Source organism: Scophthalmus maximus, chromosome 14 (genome assembly GCF_022379125.1).
Source record: "Scophthalmus maximus strain ysfricsl-2021 chromosome 14, ASM2237912v1, whole genome shotgun sequence".
Taxonomy (NCBI): Eukaryota; Metazoa; Chordata; class Actinopteri; order Pleuronectiformes; family Scophthalmidae; genus Scophthalmus; species Scophthalmus maximus.
In genome coordinates this window covers 4,100,001-4,123,329 of record NC_061528.1, presented here as the reverse complement: position 1 = coordinate 4,123,329, position 23,329 = coordinate 4,100,001, and the positions used below count along the sequence as shown (strand labels likewise).

The 23,329-nt window shown below is 43.5% G+C and overlaps 2 protein-coding genes across 9 annotated transcripts in view; both read left to right on the top strand.

The window, feature by feature from the left end:
• The first annotated feature begins 1,416 nt into the window (after positions 1-1,416).
• On the top strand, positions 1,417-13,509 carry stam2 (signal transducing adaptor molecule (SH3 domain and ITAM motif) 2). Its single transcript, XM_035603607.2, has 14 exons — positions 1,417-1,595; positions 3,136-3,220; positions 3,437-3,512; positions 4,574-4,669; positions 4,764-4,910; positions 7,228-7,294; positions 7,584-7,782; positions 8,325-8,419; positions 8,511-8,593; positions 8,701-8,788; positions 8,916-8,970; positions 9,073-9,223; positions 10,825-10,991; positions 11,311-13,509. Exons 1-14 carry the CDS (start codon positions 1,556-1,558, stop codon positions 11,531-11,533), a joined length of 1,572 nt encoding a protein of 523 aa, XP_035459500.2. The 5' UTR covers positions 1,417-1,555; the 3' UTR covers positions 11,534-13,509.
• Positions 13,510-14,905: 1,396 nt separating this feature from the next.
• The window catches only part of cacnb4a (calcium channel, voltage-dependent, beta 4a subunit), a 24,757-nt gene continuing 16,333 nt past the window's right edge, over positions 14,906-23,329 (top strand). For 4 of the 8 annotated variants that reach the window (XM_035603599.2, XM_035603602.2, XM_035603598.2 and 1 more), the window contains exons 1-2: positions 14,906-15,334; positions 17,322-17,405. In XM_035603599.2, coding sequence (XP_035459492.2) covers positions 14,924-15,334; positions 17,322-17,405 — 495 coding nt within the window. In that variant the 5' untranslated portion in view covers positions 14,906-14,923. Of the gene's footprint in view, positions 15,335-17,321; positions 17,406-22,122; positions 22,688-23,329 lie in introns of those variants that run through there. The other 4 variants (XM_035603604.2, XM_035603603.2, XM_035603606.2 and 1 more) reach the window with 4 other exon arrangements.

Here is a 23,329-nt window from a genome sequence, read left to right as displayed (position 1 = left end):
ATGGCTCACTCACTTCCTACTTCCGTCTTCGCTTTCGGAAGCTTTCGCGCAAATAGTGCCCTAGAAATAAACCCTTTCCATTTGCGAGTGTATGAAATTATTTAAGGTTATTTATATGGTCCATTCATGATCAAGTGAGTAAAATCTAGCAGCTGGTATCCGCGGATTCGAATAGGACTAGTAGAGGAGTAATTATCTCGAGCTCAGGTTGTAATCTTTGTCATTTCCGGTGATTGCAGTGACGCTCTTTGAGAGGAGCGCCCTCTACAGCGCGGTACAGTACATGACACTCAGTTGGGTAGTTTGATTATTTACACTTGTTTTACTTCATCACAAACTACATGTGTGTATTTGAGGAAGAGGAGAACCAGAGCCAAAATGAAGGCCACCAGCAGTCACTCAAACATCAAGCTAAACTCAGAAAGAAAGAAAAAAACAACTCCCAGAGTAAACCAAAATCTTTGGCTCTAACTAAAAAAAACTCACTGTAATAAACTTCTAAGGTTGGCAGATTGAAATCAATTTTACTTTTGCCAAAACAAATGTTAACCCACAACAGAAATAGTACACTGAGTATCTTTCAGAGTTAATATTCAGTGGTGCAAATTTAGAACACAAATGTGATTAATCAAGTTCTTTATATGGTTTTAACAGTAGGGATAATTAAAAATATTTGAACAGCTAAGGGATAATATCCGCAAATATGATAATAATGAAAAAAATCAACTTTATTCAATTACACCCTTTTTCTTAACAATGTTACAAAGTGCTTTAAACAGAAAAAAATAAAAGCACACTGGCAAAATAAAATGAGAACAAGACAAAGAAACGTTAGCAGAGAAAAATAGAATGATAAGATAGATAAGATCATATAAATGAATGGATAAAAGATACGGTTTAGAAAGGTATTTAAAATAAGCCAGGTCACCCTTTAATACGAGATGTGACCTGGGGGTAAGATGAGTGTCAGCTATTTATCTGACTGTGTCCTGCTCTAGCTTTAAGACTTTAAATATTGCAGTTTATACTGTCCTCATGTGGAGGATCTTCCCAAATACAGTGTAGGAATTTTGAACTTAAACGGCCTCAATATGAAGCTGAAAGTGGAAACTTTAAACGTAAAGTCATTGACGTGAAAGACTTACTGGACATATAATGCTTGCATGTTCCTCTTTTCACCACTAGACGTCAGTAGTTCACTTGCATGAACATAGGTGTTAAGCTCAAATACCTGTTTGTAATATATATATTTTTAAACAAATTAATGTAAACATGTTGTGGTTCCACTATTAAAATTCACTATTACAATTCACCCAAACCATTCAAAGCCCTAAACGTATGAAAAAACTAATTCACCGCGCTTCACTTTTGGCTTAAAAAAAAAGAAGAATATTGCACAGGCATCGTCGAGGACAGCTCAAGTTTCCGGAAGAGCAACTGGTGCGAGTTTAATGGACAAGGAAGAGATATTTGTTTAGGTTCGTCGCTCGTCTGCGGGACACCAACATTCTCCTTTCGTCAATTAAATTGGACTCCCCTTTTTTAAATCGCTACCATGCCTTTGTTCGCCCCGAACCCGTTCGACCAAGATGTCGGTGAGTTGGAAACCGTTTCTTTCAGTGTGTCATCGGAGGCTAACGACGCGGAGCTAGCGTTAGCTTAGCCGCGGTGCATTAGTTTATTCATCAGTGACGAAGTGTTGGGCAACGACGACGACGACGACAACAACAACAAGAAGCTCCCTTTGTTAACTAGTCGACCAACAGCTGGCGGGTTGTCAACAACTTCCTCTGAAGTTTATGGATCAGTGTTTATTCGCCAGGATGAGGCGACTGCATGTTAGGATGTCGTTCAGGCTGATTCATATAAACAGTGACTGGCTGCTGGGTCACCTGACCTGAGACCACGTCACACTGGCTACATTGTAACACCAGCTCTTAGACCATGGCAGAAATGAGCGAGTAATATATATATATATATATATATATGTACTATATATAAATATATGTATATATATTATTTATTATACATATTTTATATATTGTATATATATATATACACACACACACATATATATATTTATAAAATATATATATATTTATAAATCGATATTTCCATTAATCGATGAGTGATCGTTTATGGGGAGAAATGCTCATTGTGGTTGAACTGTCTAAAAGAAATTCCGGTTACAATGAGTCTTATGTAAATGATCGATAGATAAATAAGGAAAAATCCTAAGCAGAGTAATTGGCAATAAGCACCATTAGTAGTTGCAATTCAAAGCTGAATTAAATAGTCGATTAATAGAATAGCCTGTTCTGTTGAAAGATAATTAATCGGCGACTATTTTGATAAGTGACTTATTATTATTATTTTTTCTTATTTTCCACAAAGTTATGCCAAACATTGTCTAGTTCCATCATGTTTGTCTATAAGACAGTTGTGTGAACAACCAGGTCATTTATAGATGTCACCCTGGGACTCCAAAGTATGTGTTTTTTTATTGCTCAATTCACACATTAGTAGTCATAGTGTTTTCCATCTTTCCCGTCTTTCCTCACAGTTGCGTCATGCAAAGATCCCAGGAGCCACAGTTCTTGTGTGACCAGACAATAGTGTCGCTGTGGCACTTAACTTAGCGTTTAAATAGTCAAGATGATGCGTCTTGTGACAGGGTTTATTTATCAAGAGCCAGAAACCTTGACAAATTTGTTTGAATGATTACCTGTGTACATGTTACAGAGCAGGAGTGGGGTCTACCTCATCCGACAAAAAGACCGCGTCCACGAACATCGTAAAAATAGATACACTTTTCTAAATTATTACAAAAATAAACGTATAGGGGAAAAGAGCACATGCTAAACTGATCTGACGAGTTAAAGTGCTTTAGGATAGGGGTGGCTCAGAATACTTCCTAGATGTGTTTTCAACATTAGGCCGACGGGCGTCGGTACAACATTAACCAGCTCAGAAATCATTACTAATCATTACTGTGTAACACTTGTCCACAGAGGCTCTCTGGCACGTCTGCCCACGAATACGATTCTGTTTGAAGACCAGCAGCAGCCGCGAAGCCAGTGAATATATTATTTTCTCACACATATGTGCTTTATCCCTGTTTTGGCATATTTCCAGAGAAGGCAACCAATGAAAACAACACGACAGACGACTGGGGGCTGATCATGGACATCTGCGATAAGATTGGAACGACAACCAATGGGTAAAAAAAAGAATAAAGCATTTCACTTTTGGATAAAAGGAGCAGGACTGTGGTTAGAATAGCTGCTTATAAAAAGTACTGTACAGCATATTTGCATGCGACTTTGAATTTTTTGACGCTGCACATAATCAGATGAGGACCTGCGCAGGAGCATCTCTGTGGCCTGTAGTAATTATTGTACTAAGCAATGAATTCCTGTGTTATCTTGTGTTCCAGACCAAAGGACAGCTTGAGATCCATCATGAAGAGAGTCGGTCAAAAAGTGCCTCATGTTTCCATGCAGGCCCTCAACGTGAGTTTTGTTCCAAGTTCTGTCATGGATATAAGCTTCATCTGTCGAGAGAACTAAGTGAAAAACAATGTACACAAAGTTATACAGTCAATCCCATTGACAGTGACCTCAAAATATTCATCTACTCATGTACAAAAAATGTAACTACTGGGTATCAATGTACAGTACCATAGCTATTCCAAACTTCTACGAATGTTCACTTGGACCCAAGGATGAACTGATTAGACTATAGTTGTCAAAGGTCACTTAGACGTCACTAAACACACAGTTTTTTGGCCATAACCCAAGATTTAATATCCTGATTATGACTAAATTTCATACAAATGTAATATAATTGGACAAAATGAGAAAGTGAGGACTTTTAATATTTGAAAGGTCAACTGTCAATTTCCCTGTGACATCATAATGTCCTGAAAAAACAAACACTTTTCTGGTCGTCATTAATCACCATAACTCAGGAGCAGAAGGAGAGATTAAGCCCATAATTCCTCCAACTTTACTTGTTGACGTAGGGAAAACAACCGAAAGGGGATAATTATAGTTCTTCTGTTTGCAGCAGATTTTCTAAATAGCCATTTAAAAAAACTAAAAAAACAAGACTAACAGCAGCAAAAGAAAAAACAAACAAACTATAGATTTGAAGTGGATCAAACTCTTCTTTAACATTCAGACTTTATACGTCAGTGTTCGCTAATCCAGCTAAGCCGCAATTGAGCTGTAATTGATCTTATATTCCCTTCGTTAAGGCCCAAACAGGAAAGTATAATATTTTTATACGATGAGGATTGAACTCAGATGAGGAGCATGAGAGCTGTTTCTCTGTCTGAGTCCTCGTGAGCGAATACGGTCACACGTCCTGCTCTATTTTTAGATTCCCATGGTCGTTCATTCAGACAATCAAGGACCCGATGTCATCGAAACCATTTATAGTTATAAAATCTTCATCTGCTATTAATATGGGCTTTGAATAATTCAGTTATGAGTGTTAGAATTAATCCTATAATACAATATATCCCAGCTGTTTAATCTAATTTTTTTTACAATTTCCACTTCTCTTGCAGTTGCTGGGAGCTTGTGTTTCGAACTGTGGCAAAATATTCCACCTGGAAATATGTTCAAGGGAGTTCGCCAGCGAAGTACGGAGTGTGCTGAGCAAGGTCATTTCTCTCTATTCCTATTTTTCTAACCGTATCATTTGCCGTCACATATGCCAGTAGCATCACAGCTCTTTGTCTGCCTGTCCCCCCGTAGGCCCACCCGAAGGTGTGTGAAAAGCTAAAGGCTCTGATGGTGGAGTGGGCCGACGACTTCCAGAAGGATCCACAGCTCAGCCTGATCAGTGCCACCATCAAGACTCTGAAAGAGGACGGCGTCAGTTTCCCCACCGCATCATCACAGGTATGTAGACATAATATAGAATGTTTGTGAATTCACGTGCTCCATGGAAGATCCCGTGTCCCGAGTCGTGCAGTCGTTCGTGTGCTGTGAAGCTGGAATATGGAGAAAAAAAACAAGGATGCTGTAAACTAAAATGTGTTGCATTTCTGTGTTTAGAGAAAACCTTGACAGCTCTTTCCAATATTTGCGTTATAATGAAGAGCACAGAAAAATAATCAGGTGTGACGGGCATTTCTTTCTCCCGCCATGTTTCCGTGTATGATGCCAGCAACAGGGCAACTCTTGTATTAAAAGTTTCTGCGGACGTTCCGAGTTGTTGTCTGACAAAACTCACAATCGTCAGACATTGTTTCAATACTACATTTCGACGTTGTGCGGCAATTATTATTAAACCAATCAATGGACAAAAAGGGTGAATTTCACTCAATTTTTCAGTAAATCAAAAACAAAAAACAACACAGTTAACTCATCAAAACTGAAATTAATATTCTTGAAAAACAAAAATCCAGCCCAGTTTACAAAACTGTCCTCAAATCTGTTTCCACACTTAAAAGCTTAAAGTGTCCAACTCGCCTTTACTCAAAAAAACTACAACAACCCATCCACACCACAACAAGCCAACAGTGAAAACCAACGTGGTGACGAAACCACAGTTTTGTTTTTCTGTCGGCAAGAAGAAGAAGAAAAAACAACCGTTTGAACCACAGTCAGATTTAGCTGCATGTTGTTTTATCCACTTTCCTTTTTTCACAGTCTGTCTCACATATTGGAACTCGCACACTTTGACCCGACTGTCGTCCCGAAGATGTCAGCAGCCGTCGCACCACCACACTAATTATAGTCACAGTCCACACACACACACTACAATAAAGAAAATAAGAGCGCGTCCAGCCCGAGGCCGTTATTGTTATTATGGCTGCGGTTTCTCTGCGGACCAGTGTCTTGCCCTGTGTGAGGGGTTCGGGTTGCGTTGAGCTCGTCTTGTCTGCGTTTCTACGACACAAGCTTACACTGGAATTTCCTCTTCAGATATTTCACATAATTCTGTGTGTGTGTATGTGTGTGTGTGTGTGCGTGTCTGTGTGTCTGTGTGTCTGTGTGTCTGTCTGTCTGTCTGTCTGTCTGTCTGTCTGTCTGTCTGTCTGTCTGTGTGTGTGTGTGTGTGTGTGGGGGGGGTTCCAGGGTCAGGTTATTGTGATCACAGTGAGCAGAGCAGCCTTCAGCTTTCTGTTTCATGCCTGTGTGTGTGATTTAATATGTAACAACCTTGTATGTGTCAAGGTTTCGACGTAGACTTTGCCCTCATGTTGTCGTAAAGCAGTTGACCGACTAATAGTAAGACAAGTCGGTGCAACCGGCCCCTGGACTGCGTTATTTCGATTGGATTGCATAATTTTTATAATTTTTTTTGGCCACTGAATGTATGATAGATCACCCTCGAAACCAAAAGACAATAAATGTACAACACACAGCGCAACTGATGTATTTGATCTATTCCATTCTGTCTATGGAATTTAATTGGCCCTCTCATCCTCGTCGTGTTGCCCTGTGGTGGTGAGCTGTGTGGTGTGTTGCCGGGCAGGGCTGACTGAAACCTGCTTTAATGAAAAGCAGGTGGCACACGAGGCAGCAGGTATGATGACATTTAATCTGCACCCGCAGCAGGGAGTGTGTACCAAACTGCAATAAAAAGATTCTGAGTATTTGACCTTTTAGCTATCGGGTCATTTTGAATTGCATACAGCCACGTGCTAACAGGCCACCTTGAACAAACGAGTCTCCCGGTCCCTGTTGTGTTGTTCACCTTTAGATTTCTTGCTGCACAGTTGTTTGTGCTACTTTTAGATGGAATGACAGCTCCACCCATTAGACACAGGCTGACGCTGCTGGACACACCACATATCACATTACCTTGTTTTACGTTACATTTCTATAACGGCGTTTATGCTGAAAACCTTGAACACAGTCGACATGTCTTTTACCCTTCGTACAATATTCCGTCTACGGATGAAAGAGGAAATAATTCTGTCTTTGATTGGAGTGTTTTCGCCTGTGAACAACAGCATGTTAGTAATACTTTTACTACATATGTATCAAGTTACTTAACAAGCAGGTTACATGTTATTGTTTATAGAGCCAAATCTCGGACCAGCATGTAGTCCCCACCCAGCATCGACTGCAGACGGCTTAACAGCTAACGGAAATCAAGTGCTTCACTCTCACTGTTTCTAATATCCTGTAAACACCCACACACACACACCTGCACCTACCTACCTACCTACCTACGTACGTGACCTTCTCTTCTTGTTTACCTCAGGGGTCTACCACAAAGGTCAGCACACCTGCTGCAAGCAAAGCACCAGATGAGGAGGACCTGGCCAAAGGTAGAGTCAGAACTCACGATGCACCTTTGTCTGCTCTACGCACGCATCATCTACCACGAATACGTGTTTTCCCAACGACTCTACTGTATTTTTTAAAGGCGTTTTATTTTCATGTTGTACCAAATATTGGGAAAAATACTCCTTTTTATAAATACCTCATGTTGCCATCATCAGAGGGTTGTTTTATCGACTTAAATCGGTCTTCTTAGTGATTAGAATCTTTAAAAATGGATTAATTAAATAAGAATATCCTCTTCTCCTTTGCACCTCTCCTCTGTTCCTCCTCCAGCCATCGAGCTGTCCTTGCAGGAGCAGAAGCAGCAGGCGGAGACGCGGCCCCTGAGTGCGACCTCCGACCCCCCGAACTACACCAACGGCGGAGGGGGGCCGGAGGCGCGGAAGGTGCGCGCGCTGTACGACTTTGAAGCTGCTGAAGACAACGAGCTCACCTTCAAAGCCGGAGAACTGATTCTGGTCTTGGACGACAGGTAACAGCACAGTCTGGTCCAATCAAGAGCCAGCTCTGCTTTGTCCAATGAGAGAGTTCGAGACTTCCTGATCATAGCTGTGATATTTTGTTCAAGTATTGCAGCGAATTTTATTAATAAAACAGCTGTGCAATAAATCTCAGTCTTATTATGTCCCAGGGTTCGGTCACCATGTGGGACATGGAAATCTAGAAGTAGGGGCCTTAATAATCTCATAATGTTTTTAATATATATATATATATATATATATATATATATATAGTGTTTAAAGTCATATAGCCAGCTCTGATTTCTTCTTCTTCATATCATAGCCGTCATATGTAAAATAAATAGTGTTTATTTATGCCTTTGTTTGCCTAAAACAAGACAATATTTCATCCCGCCTTCCTGAGTCGGCTCCAAAAAATAAAACCAGGAACACAATGATGTTTTTTTTAATATCCTGAAAAAAAACAAAAAACGGATCGCCAGACACTCAGTGTGTCTCACTCTCAGAAGCTCTTGCATTGATGTTTTTGCCTATTTCCTGGTTTGGTTCACAGTGATCCAAACTGGTGGAAGGGGGAGAATCACCGAGGAATGGGCCTCTTCCCCTCCAACTTTGTCTCAACCAATCTGCACGCTGAACCAGAGACAGGTGGGTAGCTTTTGTTGTTGTTGTAGCAGCCCATCGTTTTTTGACTTCTGTATGTTTTCGGTTGATCAAACGTGACCTTTTCCTTCCACAGTGGCTTACGTCGAAAAGACGGCCAGCGCCGAAGAGACAAGCCCGGAAACCAAAGCTGAGCCCGAGCCCGTCTTCATAGATGAGGTACATAAATTCCCCTCAGGGGACTCGAATCACCTCTCGGATCAAACTTGCAAAGCCAAACCTTCTCTCTCTCTCCCTCTCTCTCTCTATCTCTGTTCTTTCTGCAGGGGAAGATGGACCGAACGCTGGCACTGCTGCGGAATGCAGATCCTGCAGATCCGGCCCCTGACTCCTCAGAGCTGATCCAGCTGGAGGGTATGAACCTTAATGCTGGTGTAAATCTAGTCTCTGTGCCGGTGTCGTCACACTGAGTCACACTGTTGTTTTCTAACTCTGCTTCTCTGGCCCCCTTCCCCAAACTGTAACCGTCTGTTCGGAATAGGTGCGTGTGAACAGATGAACCCGATGATTGACGAGAGGCTGGAGGAGATTGACAGGTACCGTGTCGTAGATGTGAAGTACAGAATACACCACTTGCACTGTTCTTCAAATGAAAAGGGTCCTCAACCGACAGACGTGTGTCTCCTTCTGCGTTGCAGGAAACACTCTGAATTGTCCGAGCTGAATTTGAAAGTGTTGGAGGCCCTGGAGCTTTACAACAAGCTGGTGAACGAGGCTCCGTTCTACTCGGCCTACTCCAAGATGCAGCCGCAGTACGCGCCGCCCTCCGGCCCCGCTGTGGCCATGCAGGTCAGACTTTAATCTTTGTTAATCAGAACGATTTTACTCATGCAGATTTTTTGTGTCAAAAGTCTCAAAGGACGTTCAAGCTACAAGCTTACGCATCATTAAATCAATCGCAATGGCAACACGCGAGCAAATTAAAGGGACACAAGACCAAGCAGGAAATGACGTAGCTCTCCCCCACAGGACCCTGCTTTCTTAGCCTGGGCTTCCAGGGGCAAGCTCATTGAATAATAGTGTTTACTCTCACATTGTTCAGGAAAATGAATAAGACGAGGGTTGGTTTAAAGGGGCAATAAGCTATTTTATTCCAAAGCACTTTTTGTAAAATTCAGCGACTATTTCCTCAAAATCCTTTCCCCCCCCAGAAAAATCTACAACAAGCAATCTTTCTCCAAAGTTGCTTACTGCCCCTTTAAGACAGGTTTGGATTTGAAGATTTACCAAATAAAGAATATGGTTTAGGAATAATGAAGCTGTGTTAGAAGTGTTGTTTCCAAATTAACTAAACTGCAGGAAATTTATGTCTTGAGTCCAAATGACAGATCACTACGGTGAATTGTGGCTCGTACACTAATGTGCCTAATTTCTCTACAGGATTAGTTTATTGAATTCAGGTACAGTTTGGTCCCGACGAAACAACAACAAATTCGTTCAGGATTCTCATCCAGTGAAGCCTGGTGAATCAATAGAAAGCAGCAGCAGCAGAAAAAAGTCGTACATAATTTAAGGCTGCATTTTATTCAAACGTTAGCGTCTCACAGTACAGAACATTCAGAGCTTCACATTTTCTGTTTAAAAGAGAAGACGTTAGTTTGAAAATCTGTGCGTTAATTACCTTCATACCCCCTGGCAGTTACGTTGCATAATTGAGTGTCAACACTGTGTAGACTCCCACTCCTGTCGATTGGTTCTATTGAGCCGTTTATGTGATTTTTTTTTTTTTTTTTTTTTTTTTTTTACAGAGGAATATGATTCAGAGCAGTTCTCATGTTTTACTATTTACATCCTATTCTCTGTAAGTTTATTGTATTTGTCTGATGAAATGGATGATTTTGCATTGTGAACTCGTACAGATTTTATTCCCACCTCCCTGGAGAGTTGGAGGCTGCCTGGGTTTTCTTGGCAGTGCCTGTTCTCTCTGATGATTGATGTCACTGTCTCTCCCCAGAGATTTAGAAAAAATGTCCGCTTCACTGGTTTGGCCCACACCACAGTGCTGCTCATTTTTTTATTTTGGGGTTTTGCAGTGCTGTGCAAAACCGACGACCGGCTCGTTGTGGCACCTGCATTGACACAGATTACGTTACACGTGCACTTTAAATTATAGAAATTAAATCGTGATGCTATTAATTTTTACATTAATTTCCAAAGCAGCTGTTTCGCTCTCTTTCGTCTCTCGCAAAAATGGAGACGTTTGGAAAACGACGAGGCAGTAGCCTGCGTTCGTTCGCTTCCTGATTGGTTCTTATCAGTCACGGCTCGACCACCTGCTGCGAAGGCAAATTGTTGTAAAAAAAAAAACTTCAGTAACTTAGAAGGATGGATGTCGCCTCAGAACTGCGTTTCAATTTTCTCCCTCTCTCTCTCCCTCTGGTCTCGCCCAGGGCTACCACGGACCGACCGGCGCCCCCTACCTGCCCCCGGCGATGCCCCAGGTTCCGCCCGCACAGCCTTACAATCTGCCCAGCGACCAGCCTGCACCGCTGCACTCACTGCCACCCAACGTCTCGGCCCCGCCCAACTGTCAAGCTGCTCAGCCTCCTTACATGAGGTAAGATAACTGCTCCGGCTGAGGGAAACTCACAATACTGACAAGGGTCCTGATGGTTCAGCATCAGAAATAATTTATTGAAATAGAGAAATTGGGTAAATATCTACGGCAATGTCTGATAACCATAACTCTCCAGAAGGTTTCACTGAAAGATTATAGATAATCCCGACCCATGTTTAGATTGTTTGGCTGTTTTACTTCCAAAAGTACCTTTTGTTATAGTTTGTCAATTTTGTTTTACTCATGAGATTTAAAAAGATCTTGGGGGGGGGAAAAATCTTTATATAGTTTTGTGTCAAATCTCCATGTATCTCCACAGCGGCGGTATGAACACTCAGTACATGCACCAGCCCGCTGGAGCTCTGTACCCGCCTCAGGCAGGCGTGGCCATGGACATGTCGACCTATCATAACCCCACCATGCCTCCCGGGTCCTATCCCGTGGCTCCTCCCCTCCACCAGGCTCCTCAGCATCAGCACCATCAGCAGCCGCAGCATCAGCATCAGCAGCAGGCGGCGTATTATCAACAGCCCCTGCTGTAATAAAACCCCAGCGACGGGAGACCTGAGATTAATACCTGCTTCGGATATTTCAGCCGCTAGCTGTGTGTTCATTTGGCTTACAGTGCGTATGTATGTGTGTGTGTGTGTGTGATGACTTCTTTAGGATCATTCCTTTGAGCCTGTCATGCTGAGACAGAACACACCCGATGGAGGTTGAAATAACTGAGGTGTCTGTGTATATAACGCAGGTCCTCTTCTTCTTCATTTTCCCGACTTGACTGAAAGCGAAGAAGAAGAGTTGCTCATCAGTACAGTCCGGTATTCGTCCCGATTTATGGAAAGCATTTCACAATCCACAGTTCAACGCGAAGCTTCGAGTTCCTGAGAGCGAACGTAGGTCTCGTGCCGCGTCCACACTAATGTAGATAAATGTGAAGTAATTCATCTCTCTGACTTTTTGTTCTCACCTGCAGTCCTCTGTGTTTCAGCAGCTTAATACAAGATCAATGTAATAACACGTGAGTAGATGAGAAATTCAAAAAAAATATTCCTTCAGCTAAAACGTAGCCCTTCCACACGGGTGGTGGTCTTCGACAGCTGTATTGATCAAATCTGAATCCGCTCTGCCACATGCACAAACAACTTTTTCAAAACAGTAAATACAATTGGAAACGCTCGTTGATGTAATGCGGACCGGGAAAACTGGGCATCCATGTTCACAGACGCGCATCACACGCTAGCGAACGTCTTTTGCCATTTTCAAATGTTCTGGGTTATTTTGCTTGTTTATTTCTCTTTTAGTTTTTAATCACCGTCCTGGTTTTAAACGTGCGGGTGAATCCACGTGAAGGTACAAGGTACAAGTTATTTCTGACACCCTCTTTGTCATTTTCTTTGTGCCGTTTGCACCGAGCGATCGAAACTCCGAGACTTTCTGCGAAGTCAGAACTAACGATATCTGCGGGACAAGTCGCAAACATTCGCAGTGGGAAGTAATTCAAAGAGAAACCAGGAGCTTCATTTAATTTTCCCTCTTCCTCACCAGCATTCACTACTCTGTTATGTTAACAGTTTATATATATATATATTTGTGTAAATGGCTCGAAAGGTTTGCTTCCCCATAAACTCACTGGCCTTGTAATGAATATTCTGCGGTTGCATTTTGAGATATTTCTTTTTTGCGTGTGCACATGTTTGTCTTTTTACGTGTTCGTTTGTCTGAGGACTTAACTTTGGCAACGATTGTTCCGATTTTTAAGGTTGAACTAGGAAACAGGTAGTTGATCTCTTCTCTTGCGTGTTTATGAAAATATGAAGATCTGTTCCACGATTCGTGTCCGTACCTTCCCTCCTGTCTTCTCTTCAGCGGAACCTGTCGGGGTGTTGACTTTTCAAAGTGGTCAGTGGCGTCGGAGGCATCGGTTTCAGAACGTGTGACGATTGTTCCTCACTGTCCGTCGGCTTTTACTTTTAACGTCTGGCTAAGAAAATAACCGGAGCGGAATGTTGGGAAATCATGTGGTGATGTTAATATGAGGAAAAAAGTGTGACGTCGCATTTTTAACCCCGACTTTTTCATCAAGAATATTTGGGTTCAAATTCAGGAGCAGTCGACACTTCTGTCGCAGTCGCTCCGCCGTTTATCATTTTATCCAGAACTGTCCGTGTTTCCTTTATGCGCCTCGTATTACAGGCCCTGTATAGTAGATGTAAAATACCTGGTTTCTGTCAGTGACATTGACATCGCACCTTAGCTTTGTAAACATTTAATTTACCACTGGATGCCTTTTGTCTGTCTGTAGAAATTCCCCGAAAAGAGAAGAATGACACAGATAGAACGTTGGCGAGTAATTTTAGTCTCAAGGGTCCGCTGGATATGTATAATTCTGTATATTTAAAAAAAAAAAAAAAGAAGATATCCCAGGAGAAGTTTCTTTATCCAGGATTTTAAAAAGTGCTTTTGTAACAGAGCAAACATATAAATATTCTTTGAAATAAAAAAAGAAATGACTGGTGTCGTGGAGTGCTCTTTGTTTCCTTCACATCCTCTGTTAATGTTTGTTTATTCAACCTTTTTCCTCTTTTACAGTTTTATTGTAGTCCCCCTGAAATGTCAGTGTTATTCTGGTGGGAAAGTGCAGGTATAAACTCTGTTCTCTTTAAATAAATGTCCACCGTCAGGCGCCGCAGGCTGTTTTTCCAGGTGTCACGCACTCACCCGGCGTAAAAGGATTTTTCCACTGTCCTGCGGCGGGATCGTCTGAAAACATCTCAGCTGGTGGTTTGGTCTGCGGAGGACGCCTGCGGAGATTTTATCATCTGTTGTTTGTCCCGGTGAGTCGCTGACCTGTTTCATTTTACAGTAGGAGAATACAGCGATGATTCAAAATCAATATAGACATGTATAATAATAGAGCCCGGCCGATATCGGTATCAGCGATTACGTTAACCGATATGAAATCTTTTATTGTACAGAATAAACTGCTTATAAAAATTCAAGGTTTATATATTTGGTTGCATTTGTGTTTTCTTTTGATTTATAGTTGTTTATGATAAAGTTTATGGTTAATCTAAAATATCAAGACTCAATTACATTTCTTTAAAATTTTAATATATGTAACGATATTGGGAAATCATGTACATACTAATAACGATATCGGCATCGGGCCCCCAAAAATCCATATCGCTTGTGCTCTATTTAATATATATTCTTTTTAGGATGAAGATCAACTTACCAGGGAAAATGTTATTGTAGTCGGACAGTATTCAATATGTTATGGAGGTTGGTTTTTGGTGAAAGAATTCTTTGTGTCCTCAAGAGCCAGGAGGGATGAAGGAGGGATGGGGGAGGGATGAAGGAGGGATGGAGGAGAGATGGGAGCGGGATGGGAGGAGGGATGAAGGAGAGATGGAGGAGAGATGGAGGCGGGATGGGGAAGGGATGGAGGGATGGGAGGAGGGATGGAGGAGAGATGGATGCGGGATGGGAGGAGAGATGGAGGAGGGATGGGAGCGGAAGGGAGGAGGGATGGAGGAGGGATGGGGGAGGGATGAAGGAGGGATGGAGGAGAGATGGGAGCGGGATGGGAGGAGGGATGAAGGAGAGATGGAGGAGGGATGGAGGAGAGATGGAGGCGGGATGGGGGAGGGATGAAGGAGGGATGGGGGAGGGATGGGAGGAGGGATGGAGGAGGGATGGGGGAGGGATGAAGGAGGGATGGAGGAGAGATGGGAGCGGGATGGGAGGAGGGATGAAGGAGAGATGGAGGAGGGATGGAGGAGAGATGGAGGCGGGATGGGGGAGGGATGAAGGAGGGATGGGGGAGGGATGGGAGGAGGGATGAAGGAGAGATGGAGGAGGGATGGAGGAGAGATGGATGCGGGATGGGAGGAGAGATGGAGGAGGGATGGGAGCGGAAGGGAGGAGGGATGGAGGAGGGATGGGAGCGGAAGGGAGGAGGGATGGGAGGAGGGATGGGAGCGGATGGGGGAGGGATTCGACCCCATCTGCGTCTGCACTCGCAGGATGAAAACCAGGGAGCTTCACCTGGGGCAGAGCAGAGAGAGACGCATCTTCTAGCGGTTAGAACCAGAACCGAGCAGCCGGTGTCATCTCTTCTTCTCATTCTTCTTCTTCCTCTTCTTCTCTCGTCGTCGTGCGCCGTAGTCGAGCTGGAGCCGGCGGTTCACTGCACGCTGCCGGAGACGCAGCAGCATCAGTTCCAGTGGAGCGGCGCGGAGCGGCAGCCTCCACCCTGGACCGACGAGCTGGCGGACATGTCCCGGCACATCTACACCCGACACGGGGTCGGAGACGGGCTGCAGAAGCCCGTGTTCCAGGTAGGGACATCAAACAATGAATACATCACCTGGAACAACAAAGCTCCTCTTCTCTTCTCTTCTCTCCTCTTCTCTTCTCTCCTCCTGTTTCTCTTCTTTTCTCTCCTCTTCTCTCCTCTTCTCTCCTCCTGTTTCTCTTCTCTCCTCCTGTTTCTCTTCTTTTCTCTCCTCTTCTCTCCTCTTCTCTCCTCCTGTTTCTCTTCTCTCCTCCTGTTTCTCTTCTTTTCTCTCCTCTTCTCTCCTCTTCTCTCCTCCTGTTTCTCTTCTCTCCTCTTCTCTCCTCTTCTCTCCTCTTCTCTCCTGTTTCTCTTCTTTTCTCTCCTCTTCTCTCCTCTTCTCTCCTCCTGTTTCTGTTCTCTCCTCTTCTCTTTCTCATTGTCTTCTGCTTATTGATTTTTAATTTAACAGCTGTTTTACCTGGAGCATTTTTAATATTTACTCAGGAGCCCCCGAGGTGTCATCACTCAGGTCCTGCAGAGTGGAGAGAATTTAGTTCATTCAAAAAAAAGAAAGAATTATATATATATATATATATATATATATATATATATATATATATATATATATATATATATATATATATATATATATATATAATTTAAAAAAGAGAAACAGACATTACTGTAAATGAGATCTACTTTAATTATTAAACAGTTTCTGATGGAACTCAACTCATGATGTATGAGGTCGCCCGAGTCACTTTTTGCAGAGAAGAAATTGATCTCAGCACTGACAGAATTTGATAAACGATAGCAAGATAGATTGAATATGCAGCAATGTGAATACCAGACTGATCAATGCATGTCATCAAATTTGTTTCCAAAAACCAGTATACTCATAAATCAGAACCCACTTATTGACATATTGACCACACTGTTGGAAGGCAACCAGAAATAACTCTTAAAATCTCTGACAATATATGATTCATAACCTTCCTATGAAATATACACTGTAGTATATATAATGCCCAACCCTGATAATAGGTTGATGAATACTTAATCAAATCCCTCAGGGAAATAATTGCAAGTGATACATAAAACATGAGGCAAAAGATGAGAAGTAATATAATACAGGAAGAGCATAACGCTTCGAGGAAACGGGGCCGCGAGTGATGTGCCGTACACGTCAGAAAGCGAGTAAGAGGACCTTGAGGTGAGGACTCTCAGTTGCCGGATAAATATTTTTTGGGGTTGTGATTAAGAGAGAAAATCAGAGTCATAATCAGGTTTATGGCAAAGTAGATTTGAGTAGATAGTAGTAATTTGCAAAGCAATGAAAATAGTGAGAAGAAAAAGTGAGGAGAAACGAAAAGCAAATTAACCAGCAAGTATTCAGAGTATTCGGGAAAAAGATAAAGACTTGAAGTACTCAAAGTACAAGAGCAGAAATAACTAATCGGATAATGGATTGCTCAGGAATCTAATCGGAAGGTTTAATTGATTGTGGGGAAAAAACATGTTTGTGGCATCCTTCGATAAAAGAAAAAAAACAAAAAACTAAATCCAGTCCTCCGACGTCACAGCAGGACGGGAGGACGCTGCACATACACGGTCATATTTCACCCCCTCCTCTTCCCCGCTTCACACGAAGTGTCACCTAAGTGGCTCGTCGGGCGCCGAAACAAACTGCGCGTGAAACTGGGTCAGAAAGTGTGATTCTGTGCAGCCCCGTGATTTTTTTCGTTTTTTTTTTTTAGTTTGGAAAAAGTATGTGACAGACTGACTTGATGTAATCAGGTCATCACCAGGGACAAGAGGCAGCTGGATGGAGTCCGAGGGGGGGGGGGGAGGGGGGGGAGGGGGGGGGGGGGGGGGGGGGGGGGGGGGGGCAAGATGCTGCTTGTCATGGGGCTTTGCTGGAACGGAAGGTGACCTTGAGCGAGTGTGTAGGAAGACAGCGAGGGATGGATATATATAGGGAATATGGGGCCGCAGACACAGGAAGTGAGAGAGAGGATTGACTCTGCGTCTGTTTCTGACCTCACCAGGGAAACAGAGGGACTTTCTCCAGACGCAGCCGCCTGAAGAGGTCGGACGGCAGCACCACCTCCACCAGCTTCATCCTCAGACAGGTAGGTCACGCGTTGTCTTTTTATGTTACAAACCTGGACAAGTGCTCGCACGCGAAAACATATAGCAACACGATGACATCCAACAAATTCTCTTTGGAAACCTGACGGACGCAGGGATTTTAATAGGCCGATATTGATCTGAGGGGTTTAAATAGTCTAATATTGGCCGGTGCATCTAACACAAACTATATTTTCTGACAAGCTCTTTGTCCGTGATGCTGTTTCGAACTGAGCCTGAGAAGCTGTGTCCTAAACTGGCCACCGTACAGTTTTATTTGATTCATGTTTCAAACTTCGCGTTTTCTGCCAGTCTAGTGGTGATAATCTAAAATTCACAAATCTGTCTCTATGTTATTTTAACTTCTCAAATGTAGTTTTATCTTCCCATATTTGAGCTTTCCTCACCACCACAGGAGCCAGTTTACTGTAATCTGCACCCAGCGGTTTCCTCTCACTGCAGGAAACACAACTTTTTAAAGTATTGGAAATTGAAAAATCTGAATACAGGAAAGTTTGTGATGAGCCCTTTTCATTGGTCTGAGTAAAACGCCAACTTCTGATTGGAGCGATCGCTCACAGCAAAGGATGAACACATTGGGAGATTTGGTGTTTGAATTTTTACAAAGTTCTGTTTATTTGTAAGTTTTTTCTACACAGTTACATATGTCATATGTCTGCATTCTGTATAATTATTAGTGGGGGAAGAAAATAATCTTAAAGGACATAGCTAGAGAAAACTAAAAATGGAACAACAAACACACCCTGCATTTTCCATAGCCATTTGTGAGTTTATTCTTTAAAATGTTGCCATATGGAATAAAACACATGAACCCTTCCTCTTAGTGAGAGCTACATTATATTTTCTAACTGTCAGCGCTTCATCGTTCAGCCGCTCAGTCTTAATCATAAAAGTTGAACAAAGGGAGGACAACATCGGACGACGTGCTGCCAACAGTCTCGGACTCGATGGCCTCGATTTTGTTTATCGTCCCGGGAATTCAGCGCCGCTCCGCCGCTCATGAAGTCGTGTATAATTCATAAGGAACGGGGCGTTGAGGCAGCGGAGCCGTCGCCTGCTTTCATATTGTGCCACCGCAAAGCAAATTCAAATTGGCTTCCTGCATCAAGTCCCCGTTCTGTAATTCATAACCCAGGAGGGGACTTAGCCTGGACTTTGACATCCCGCTAACAAGTTACCAAGGGAACGGAGCCCATTCAGCCGCACAAGGGCAGTTTGTCATTGGTCACCTTGGTCGCCGCCTCCCTCCCACCTCCCCACCCCCTTCTTCTGTTTCCTCTGCCTCTTTCACGCCTTCAATTCTCCACCGACTCACCTCCCTACTCCTCTGGGGCGTGCGAACGCCACGTGCGTCTCCGGGATGTGATTTATGATAGTGTCCGTGCTCGTGTCTGTGGCTGGTTGTGTTTTCCATCATATGTAGGTCAGTTGACACAAGCGTCCCGCGAACAGTGTATTGTCATTTTTCATGGCACGATTCTGCCCAATGGTTTTTTTATTTAATTGCATTTCAACCCAATCGGTTCAGAATAACTTACTGAGCACACAATAGCAGTTATTAATGTCTTTGAAACTCAGGTTTGTGTTTTGTGTGTGTAAACTGTTGACGTTGCCCATTAATTATTGAATCAAGGAGTAATTACGTGGCTCATAGGAAGGAGGGAAAACAACAACAACAACAACAAGAGGTAAAAGGCAGAAAGAAAGAAACAAATGTAATTTTATAAAAGAAAGAATCAAAGAACAGATTTAAAAAATAACAACCCATCTCTTACTCACTCCTTTCTCCATTATTACACGCTCATCGTTTTCTTTCGCTGCGATGTGTGTCACCGACGGTGTGTGGTCGTCATCAGGTGAGAGCGCTGGGCTCCTCTTTTGATTCCCCCACGTGTCTCCATAGTAACGGCTGCCCTTTAACAACGGGGGGGGGGGGGTCCAAGACCAGAGGGGTTGACGAGCAGGCGAACCGGCGTCTCCTCCTCCTTTTTCTGCAGGGAAGTGCTTTTAGTTGCTCACATGAAAGGAGGATAAGACCTGAGGAGAATGAAGAAACTCAACTATTGTACATTCGATTGAGTCACTGTTTTTCCTTCTGCGTCATCCTCATCCTGTTGCGTTCAGGCTCCTCTAACTGTTCAGAGCAACTGTGTCGCGTGACGTCCCAGTTTTTAACTCTTTAACCAGTTCTGTGCTGCTTGCTTTCATACGGCACACTTTGGGAGGTGACGCTGGGGATGGTGAGTTGCATCCTCAAAGAGTTGTGAGAGGCTCAAGGGAGGATGAGCTCATCCCACAGACGCGTACATTTGATAAAAGAACAGAAAGAAAACAGATTTGTTTTTGAAAGTGTCGCAGGAACAGGACGGACTATATTCCAGAGGATTTTGGTCGACGAGTCCATGAGTCATGAGATTCTGAGGAGGTCGCTGGAACCTGAGGCGCTGGTTTGAAAGCTGATTCGACCAGATCGCGTGCTGATCATCTGTATGTGCACCTGTACTCGCATGGACAGATGTTACCCTGCGTGGCGTGGCGAACGGACGTCCTGACAGCGCGCAGGCCGACCTTTTGTGTCCAAAGCTGGGCAGATGTTATAATAATCCCGAGCTGCAGCGTTGAAGTGGGCACAATGGAGCCTTTGCTCTCTTTTACATGTTACATTGTGTGACAAGTGCTGAAAACTTTTCATTTCTGATTCCCCGCACAGAGACGCTCAGCTTTTCTTTTCTTTTTTTCAGCTTGCAGCCGGTAACACTGATAACAAGACACTGGCTCCGCCGCAACTGCTAATCCCTCTTATGTAGGTCACATGGCTTTAACTCCGCAGCCCTTTTAAATCACGAGTAAACTTGAAGAGCCCGGTCACCGCGTTCACAGATCACACACACTGGCACGATGCACTGACGCACTATAGTCCTGCAGCATCTCTTTGCAGTCAAACGATGAATTCATTTTTTTTCTCTCTTTCTTATTAATTGATTTTAGTACTTTCGCTATTTGAAAACTAGTGGAAAAATTCCCACCATGTCACCGTCAAGAGTTCTCGTTTTGTCTGACCAACATTCGGCCCAAAGATATAAAGTTTACAATCAAATGAATCAAAAAAAAGTAGAAAACTTAATATTTTACATTTTGCTTGACAAATAATACGAACGATTAACTGATTATCAATCATCCCCTTGTGGCTTGACCTAACCTAAGATCTAACACCAGCAGCCCTCACAGTAAATGACATCAAAAGACTTTCCCTTCAATAAAAATATCAAAATCTGCTAGATTCAGATTTTTATTTGGATCCGCAACAAATCATAAAGACTCATAATTATCAACCTGCTAAATATTTATGATTTTATTCAAAGTCAAGATCTGTGCATTATTCCCAGGAAAAGTAATGAAGAATTGGTGAAACAGGTGGAAATATAACGTCCTTGGCAGAGGCAATACGTGTATACATTAGAAGAAGAAGAAGAAGAAGAAATGTATCCGTGGCAGGTTTGAAGCATCGTCAGGAGGCTGAGCTGCTGTAACTCAGTTTGTCAGGAGAGGGCGCTGTTGTTCTTTGTTTTTCATGGAAGCAGCTACAACTCAAACCACCAAAATATATAGAAGGACTCAGTTTCAATTGTAATTTATCTATTTACATGTATATATAAATTCTTTTTGTATATTTACAGGTACAATGTACATAATTTTTTTCATGTGCAGACTCTGTGTAAAAGGTACAAAGTAATAATACTAGAAGCATGTGGTGAAACACCCACATGCGTATTAAACTCGACATATTTACAGCCGCTCAGACCTACATTTCCTTTAGACTGAGTCAGTTATATTTAATGTTTTTAATTTGTGTTTCGTTGATGCTTTACTATCTCATTGATCGTCCAATCTATAGAGTATCTGAGTGTTTTATTGTTTATAGCAGCAATTATTGATAACTCATCTTAACCGGAAGCAAATAACACCTTTACACAGAAACTTAAGGCATCTCTATGTCATAATAATTAAACTAAATTCGGGTTTTTTAACACTTGAAATTGGCAAATGATAAAAATGCACAGTTTTTTTCACCAACAGTCGGATTAATCGAACAGCAACGGCTTCACACTCCTCATTCGTTATTCTTTGACTGCATCTAACGGACGCTTCTCATTTAAACTCCACAACTGGTCTCGATTGATTTTTTCTATACGATCAGTTTCCCAGTAACACACGTTTATAGATTGATGTTCATGGCCGCACTGTAGCAGCTGTAGCAGCAGGTCTGCTCCTCGTCACGGCGTGTGTTCATTTGTGTTTAGGTTATAAGAAGATTACGTCAAACACACACACACACACACACACACACACACACACACACAGACACAGACACAGACACACACACACACACACACACACACACACACACACACACACACGCACACACACACACACACACACACACACACACACACACACACAGACACAAACACAGACACACACACACACACACACACACACACACACACACAGACACACACACAGACACACACACACACACACACACACACACACACACACTCGGAATTCACAGCTTTTACGGTTAATGACGCTCTCCGGGGCTGCAGGACCCCCCCCCCCCCCCATCCCTCCACCACTCCACCTTCCCTCTTTTCATGCCTCTTCCTTATTCTCAGTGGAGCCCGGGGCTGACTGGAGCCTCCGCCAGCCAATGGGCGGTCCGCATCCCCTCCTCTGTCATCCGACGCTGTCGGCAGCAGGGATTGGCTGGTGTGATCTGAGCTCGGGGAGGCAGATGAAACGCCAGGTCCGCTCCTGCCTCCGGGGACAACCGGGCTGCTGCTGTAGCCGCCGTGTGATGGGAACCGGCGCTCGCTCGTCTCAGGGGCAATAACATCCAATTCAGCAGTAGGGGGAAAAAGGGGAGAGAAAAAAGACAGGACCCCACCTTTTTTTCTCTTTTTCTCTTTCTTTTCTTTCTTTCCCTTCCATCTGCTTGCTCTTGGTGTGGTCCTGTTGCTCTGGTGATCCACCTTCATGTGGAGACAGAGGCTGCTGCTGCTGCTGCTGGGCTCTGTCTCTCCCTCATCATCACCATCATCATCACCATCATCATCATCATCATCATCATCCTCATCCCTCCTCTCCGGAACAGGTTGATCTTTGGGTTGTTTTTGCGCCGAGGAGCTGATTTTTGCGGGAATCCCACTCCTCCTCCATGTACGATAACTTGTACCGACATGGATTTGAAGACTCGGAGGCGGTGAGTGGGAACGGGGGGGTGGGGGGGGGGCGTCTGACACCTGTGAACCATGCTCGCTCTCTCTCTCTCTCTCTCTCTCTCTCTCTCTCTCTCTCTCTCTCTCTGTTTAGCTGATCCCCCTGCATCAACACCCACATCGGGTCTCGAGTGGGCTGAATGTGCACTTTTCTCGGGGGAGTTGGAAGATGCTGGGGGAAGGGGCTGTGTGTGTGTGTGTGTGTGTGTGTGTGTGTGTGTGTGTGTGTGTGTGTGTGTGTGTGTGTGTGTGTGTGTGTGTGTGTGTGTGTGTGTGTGTGTGTGTGTGTGTGTGTGTGTGTGTGTGTGTGTGTGTGTGTGTGTGTGTGTGTGTGTGTGTGTGTGTGTGTGTGTGTGTCTGTCTCTCGGGGCTCCTCAATCAACCAACTGTACTGTACTGTACAGTTTTCTCATCCAGATGACGGCTTTCCCCTCCCGTCTGCAGCTCTACACAGCATCTTCCCTCGTCATCTCTTTATGATGATCATCTGTTTACGAGCAATGTGGGATATTGTTTCGTGTTCTGAACGTGAGCGAGTCCGTGTGATTTCCCAGCAACACCTGGCGGACAACGCCGCCTTCCCTTCGTTCCCCTCACATTTGCACTTTGCTCGCTTGCCTCTCTCT

What these genes read in the sequence shown, in the direction of transcription:
- stam2 (XM_035603607.2), top strand. Translation starts at nt 1,556, where the DNA reads ATGCCTTTGTTCGCCCCGAACCCGTTCGACCAAGATGTCG. An exon ending in CCCGTTCGACCAAGATGTCG is followed by an intron (nt 1,596 to 3,135) that starts GTGAGTTGGAAA and finishes GCATATTTCCAG; the next exon opens with AGAAGGCAACCAATGAAAAC. An exon ending in AGAGCTGATCCAGCTGGAGG is followed by an intron (nt 8,789 to 8,915) that starts GTATGAACCTTA and finishes TGTTCGGAATAG; the next exon opens with GTGCGTGTGAACAGATGAAC.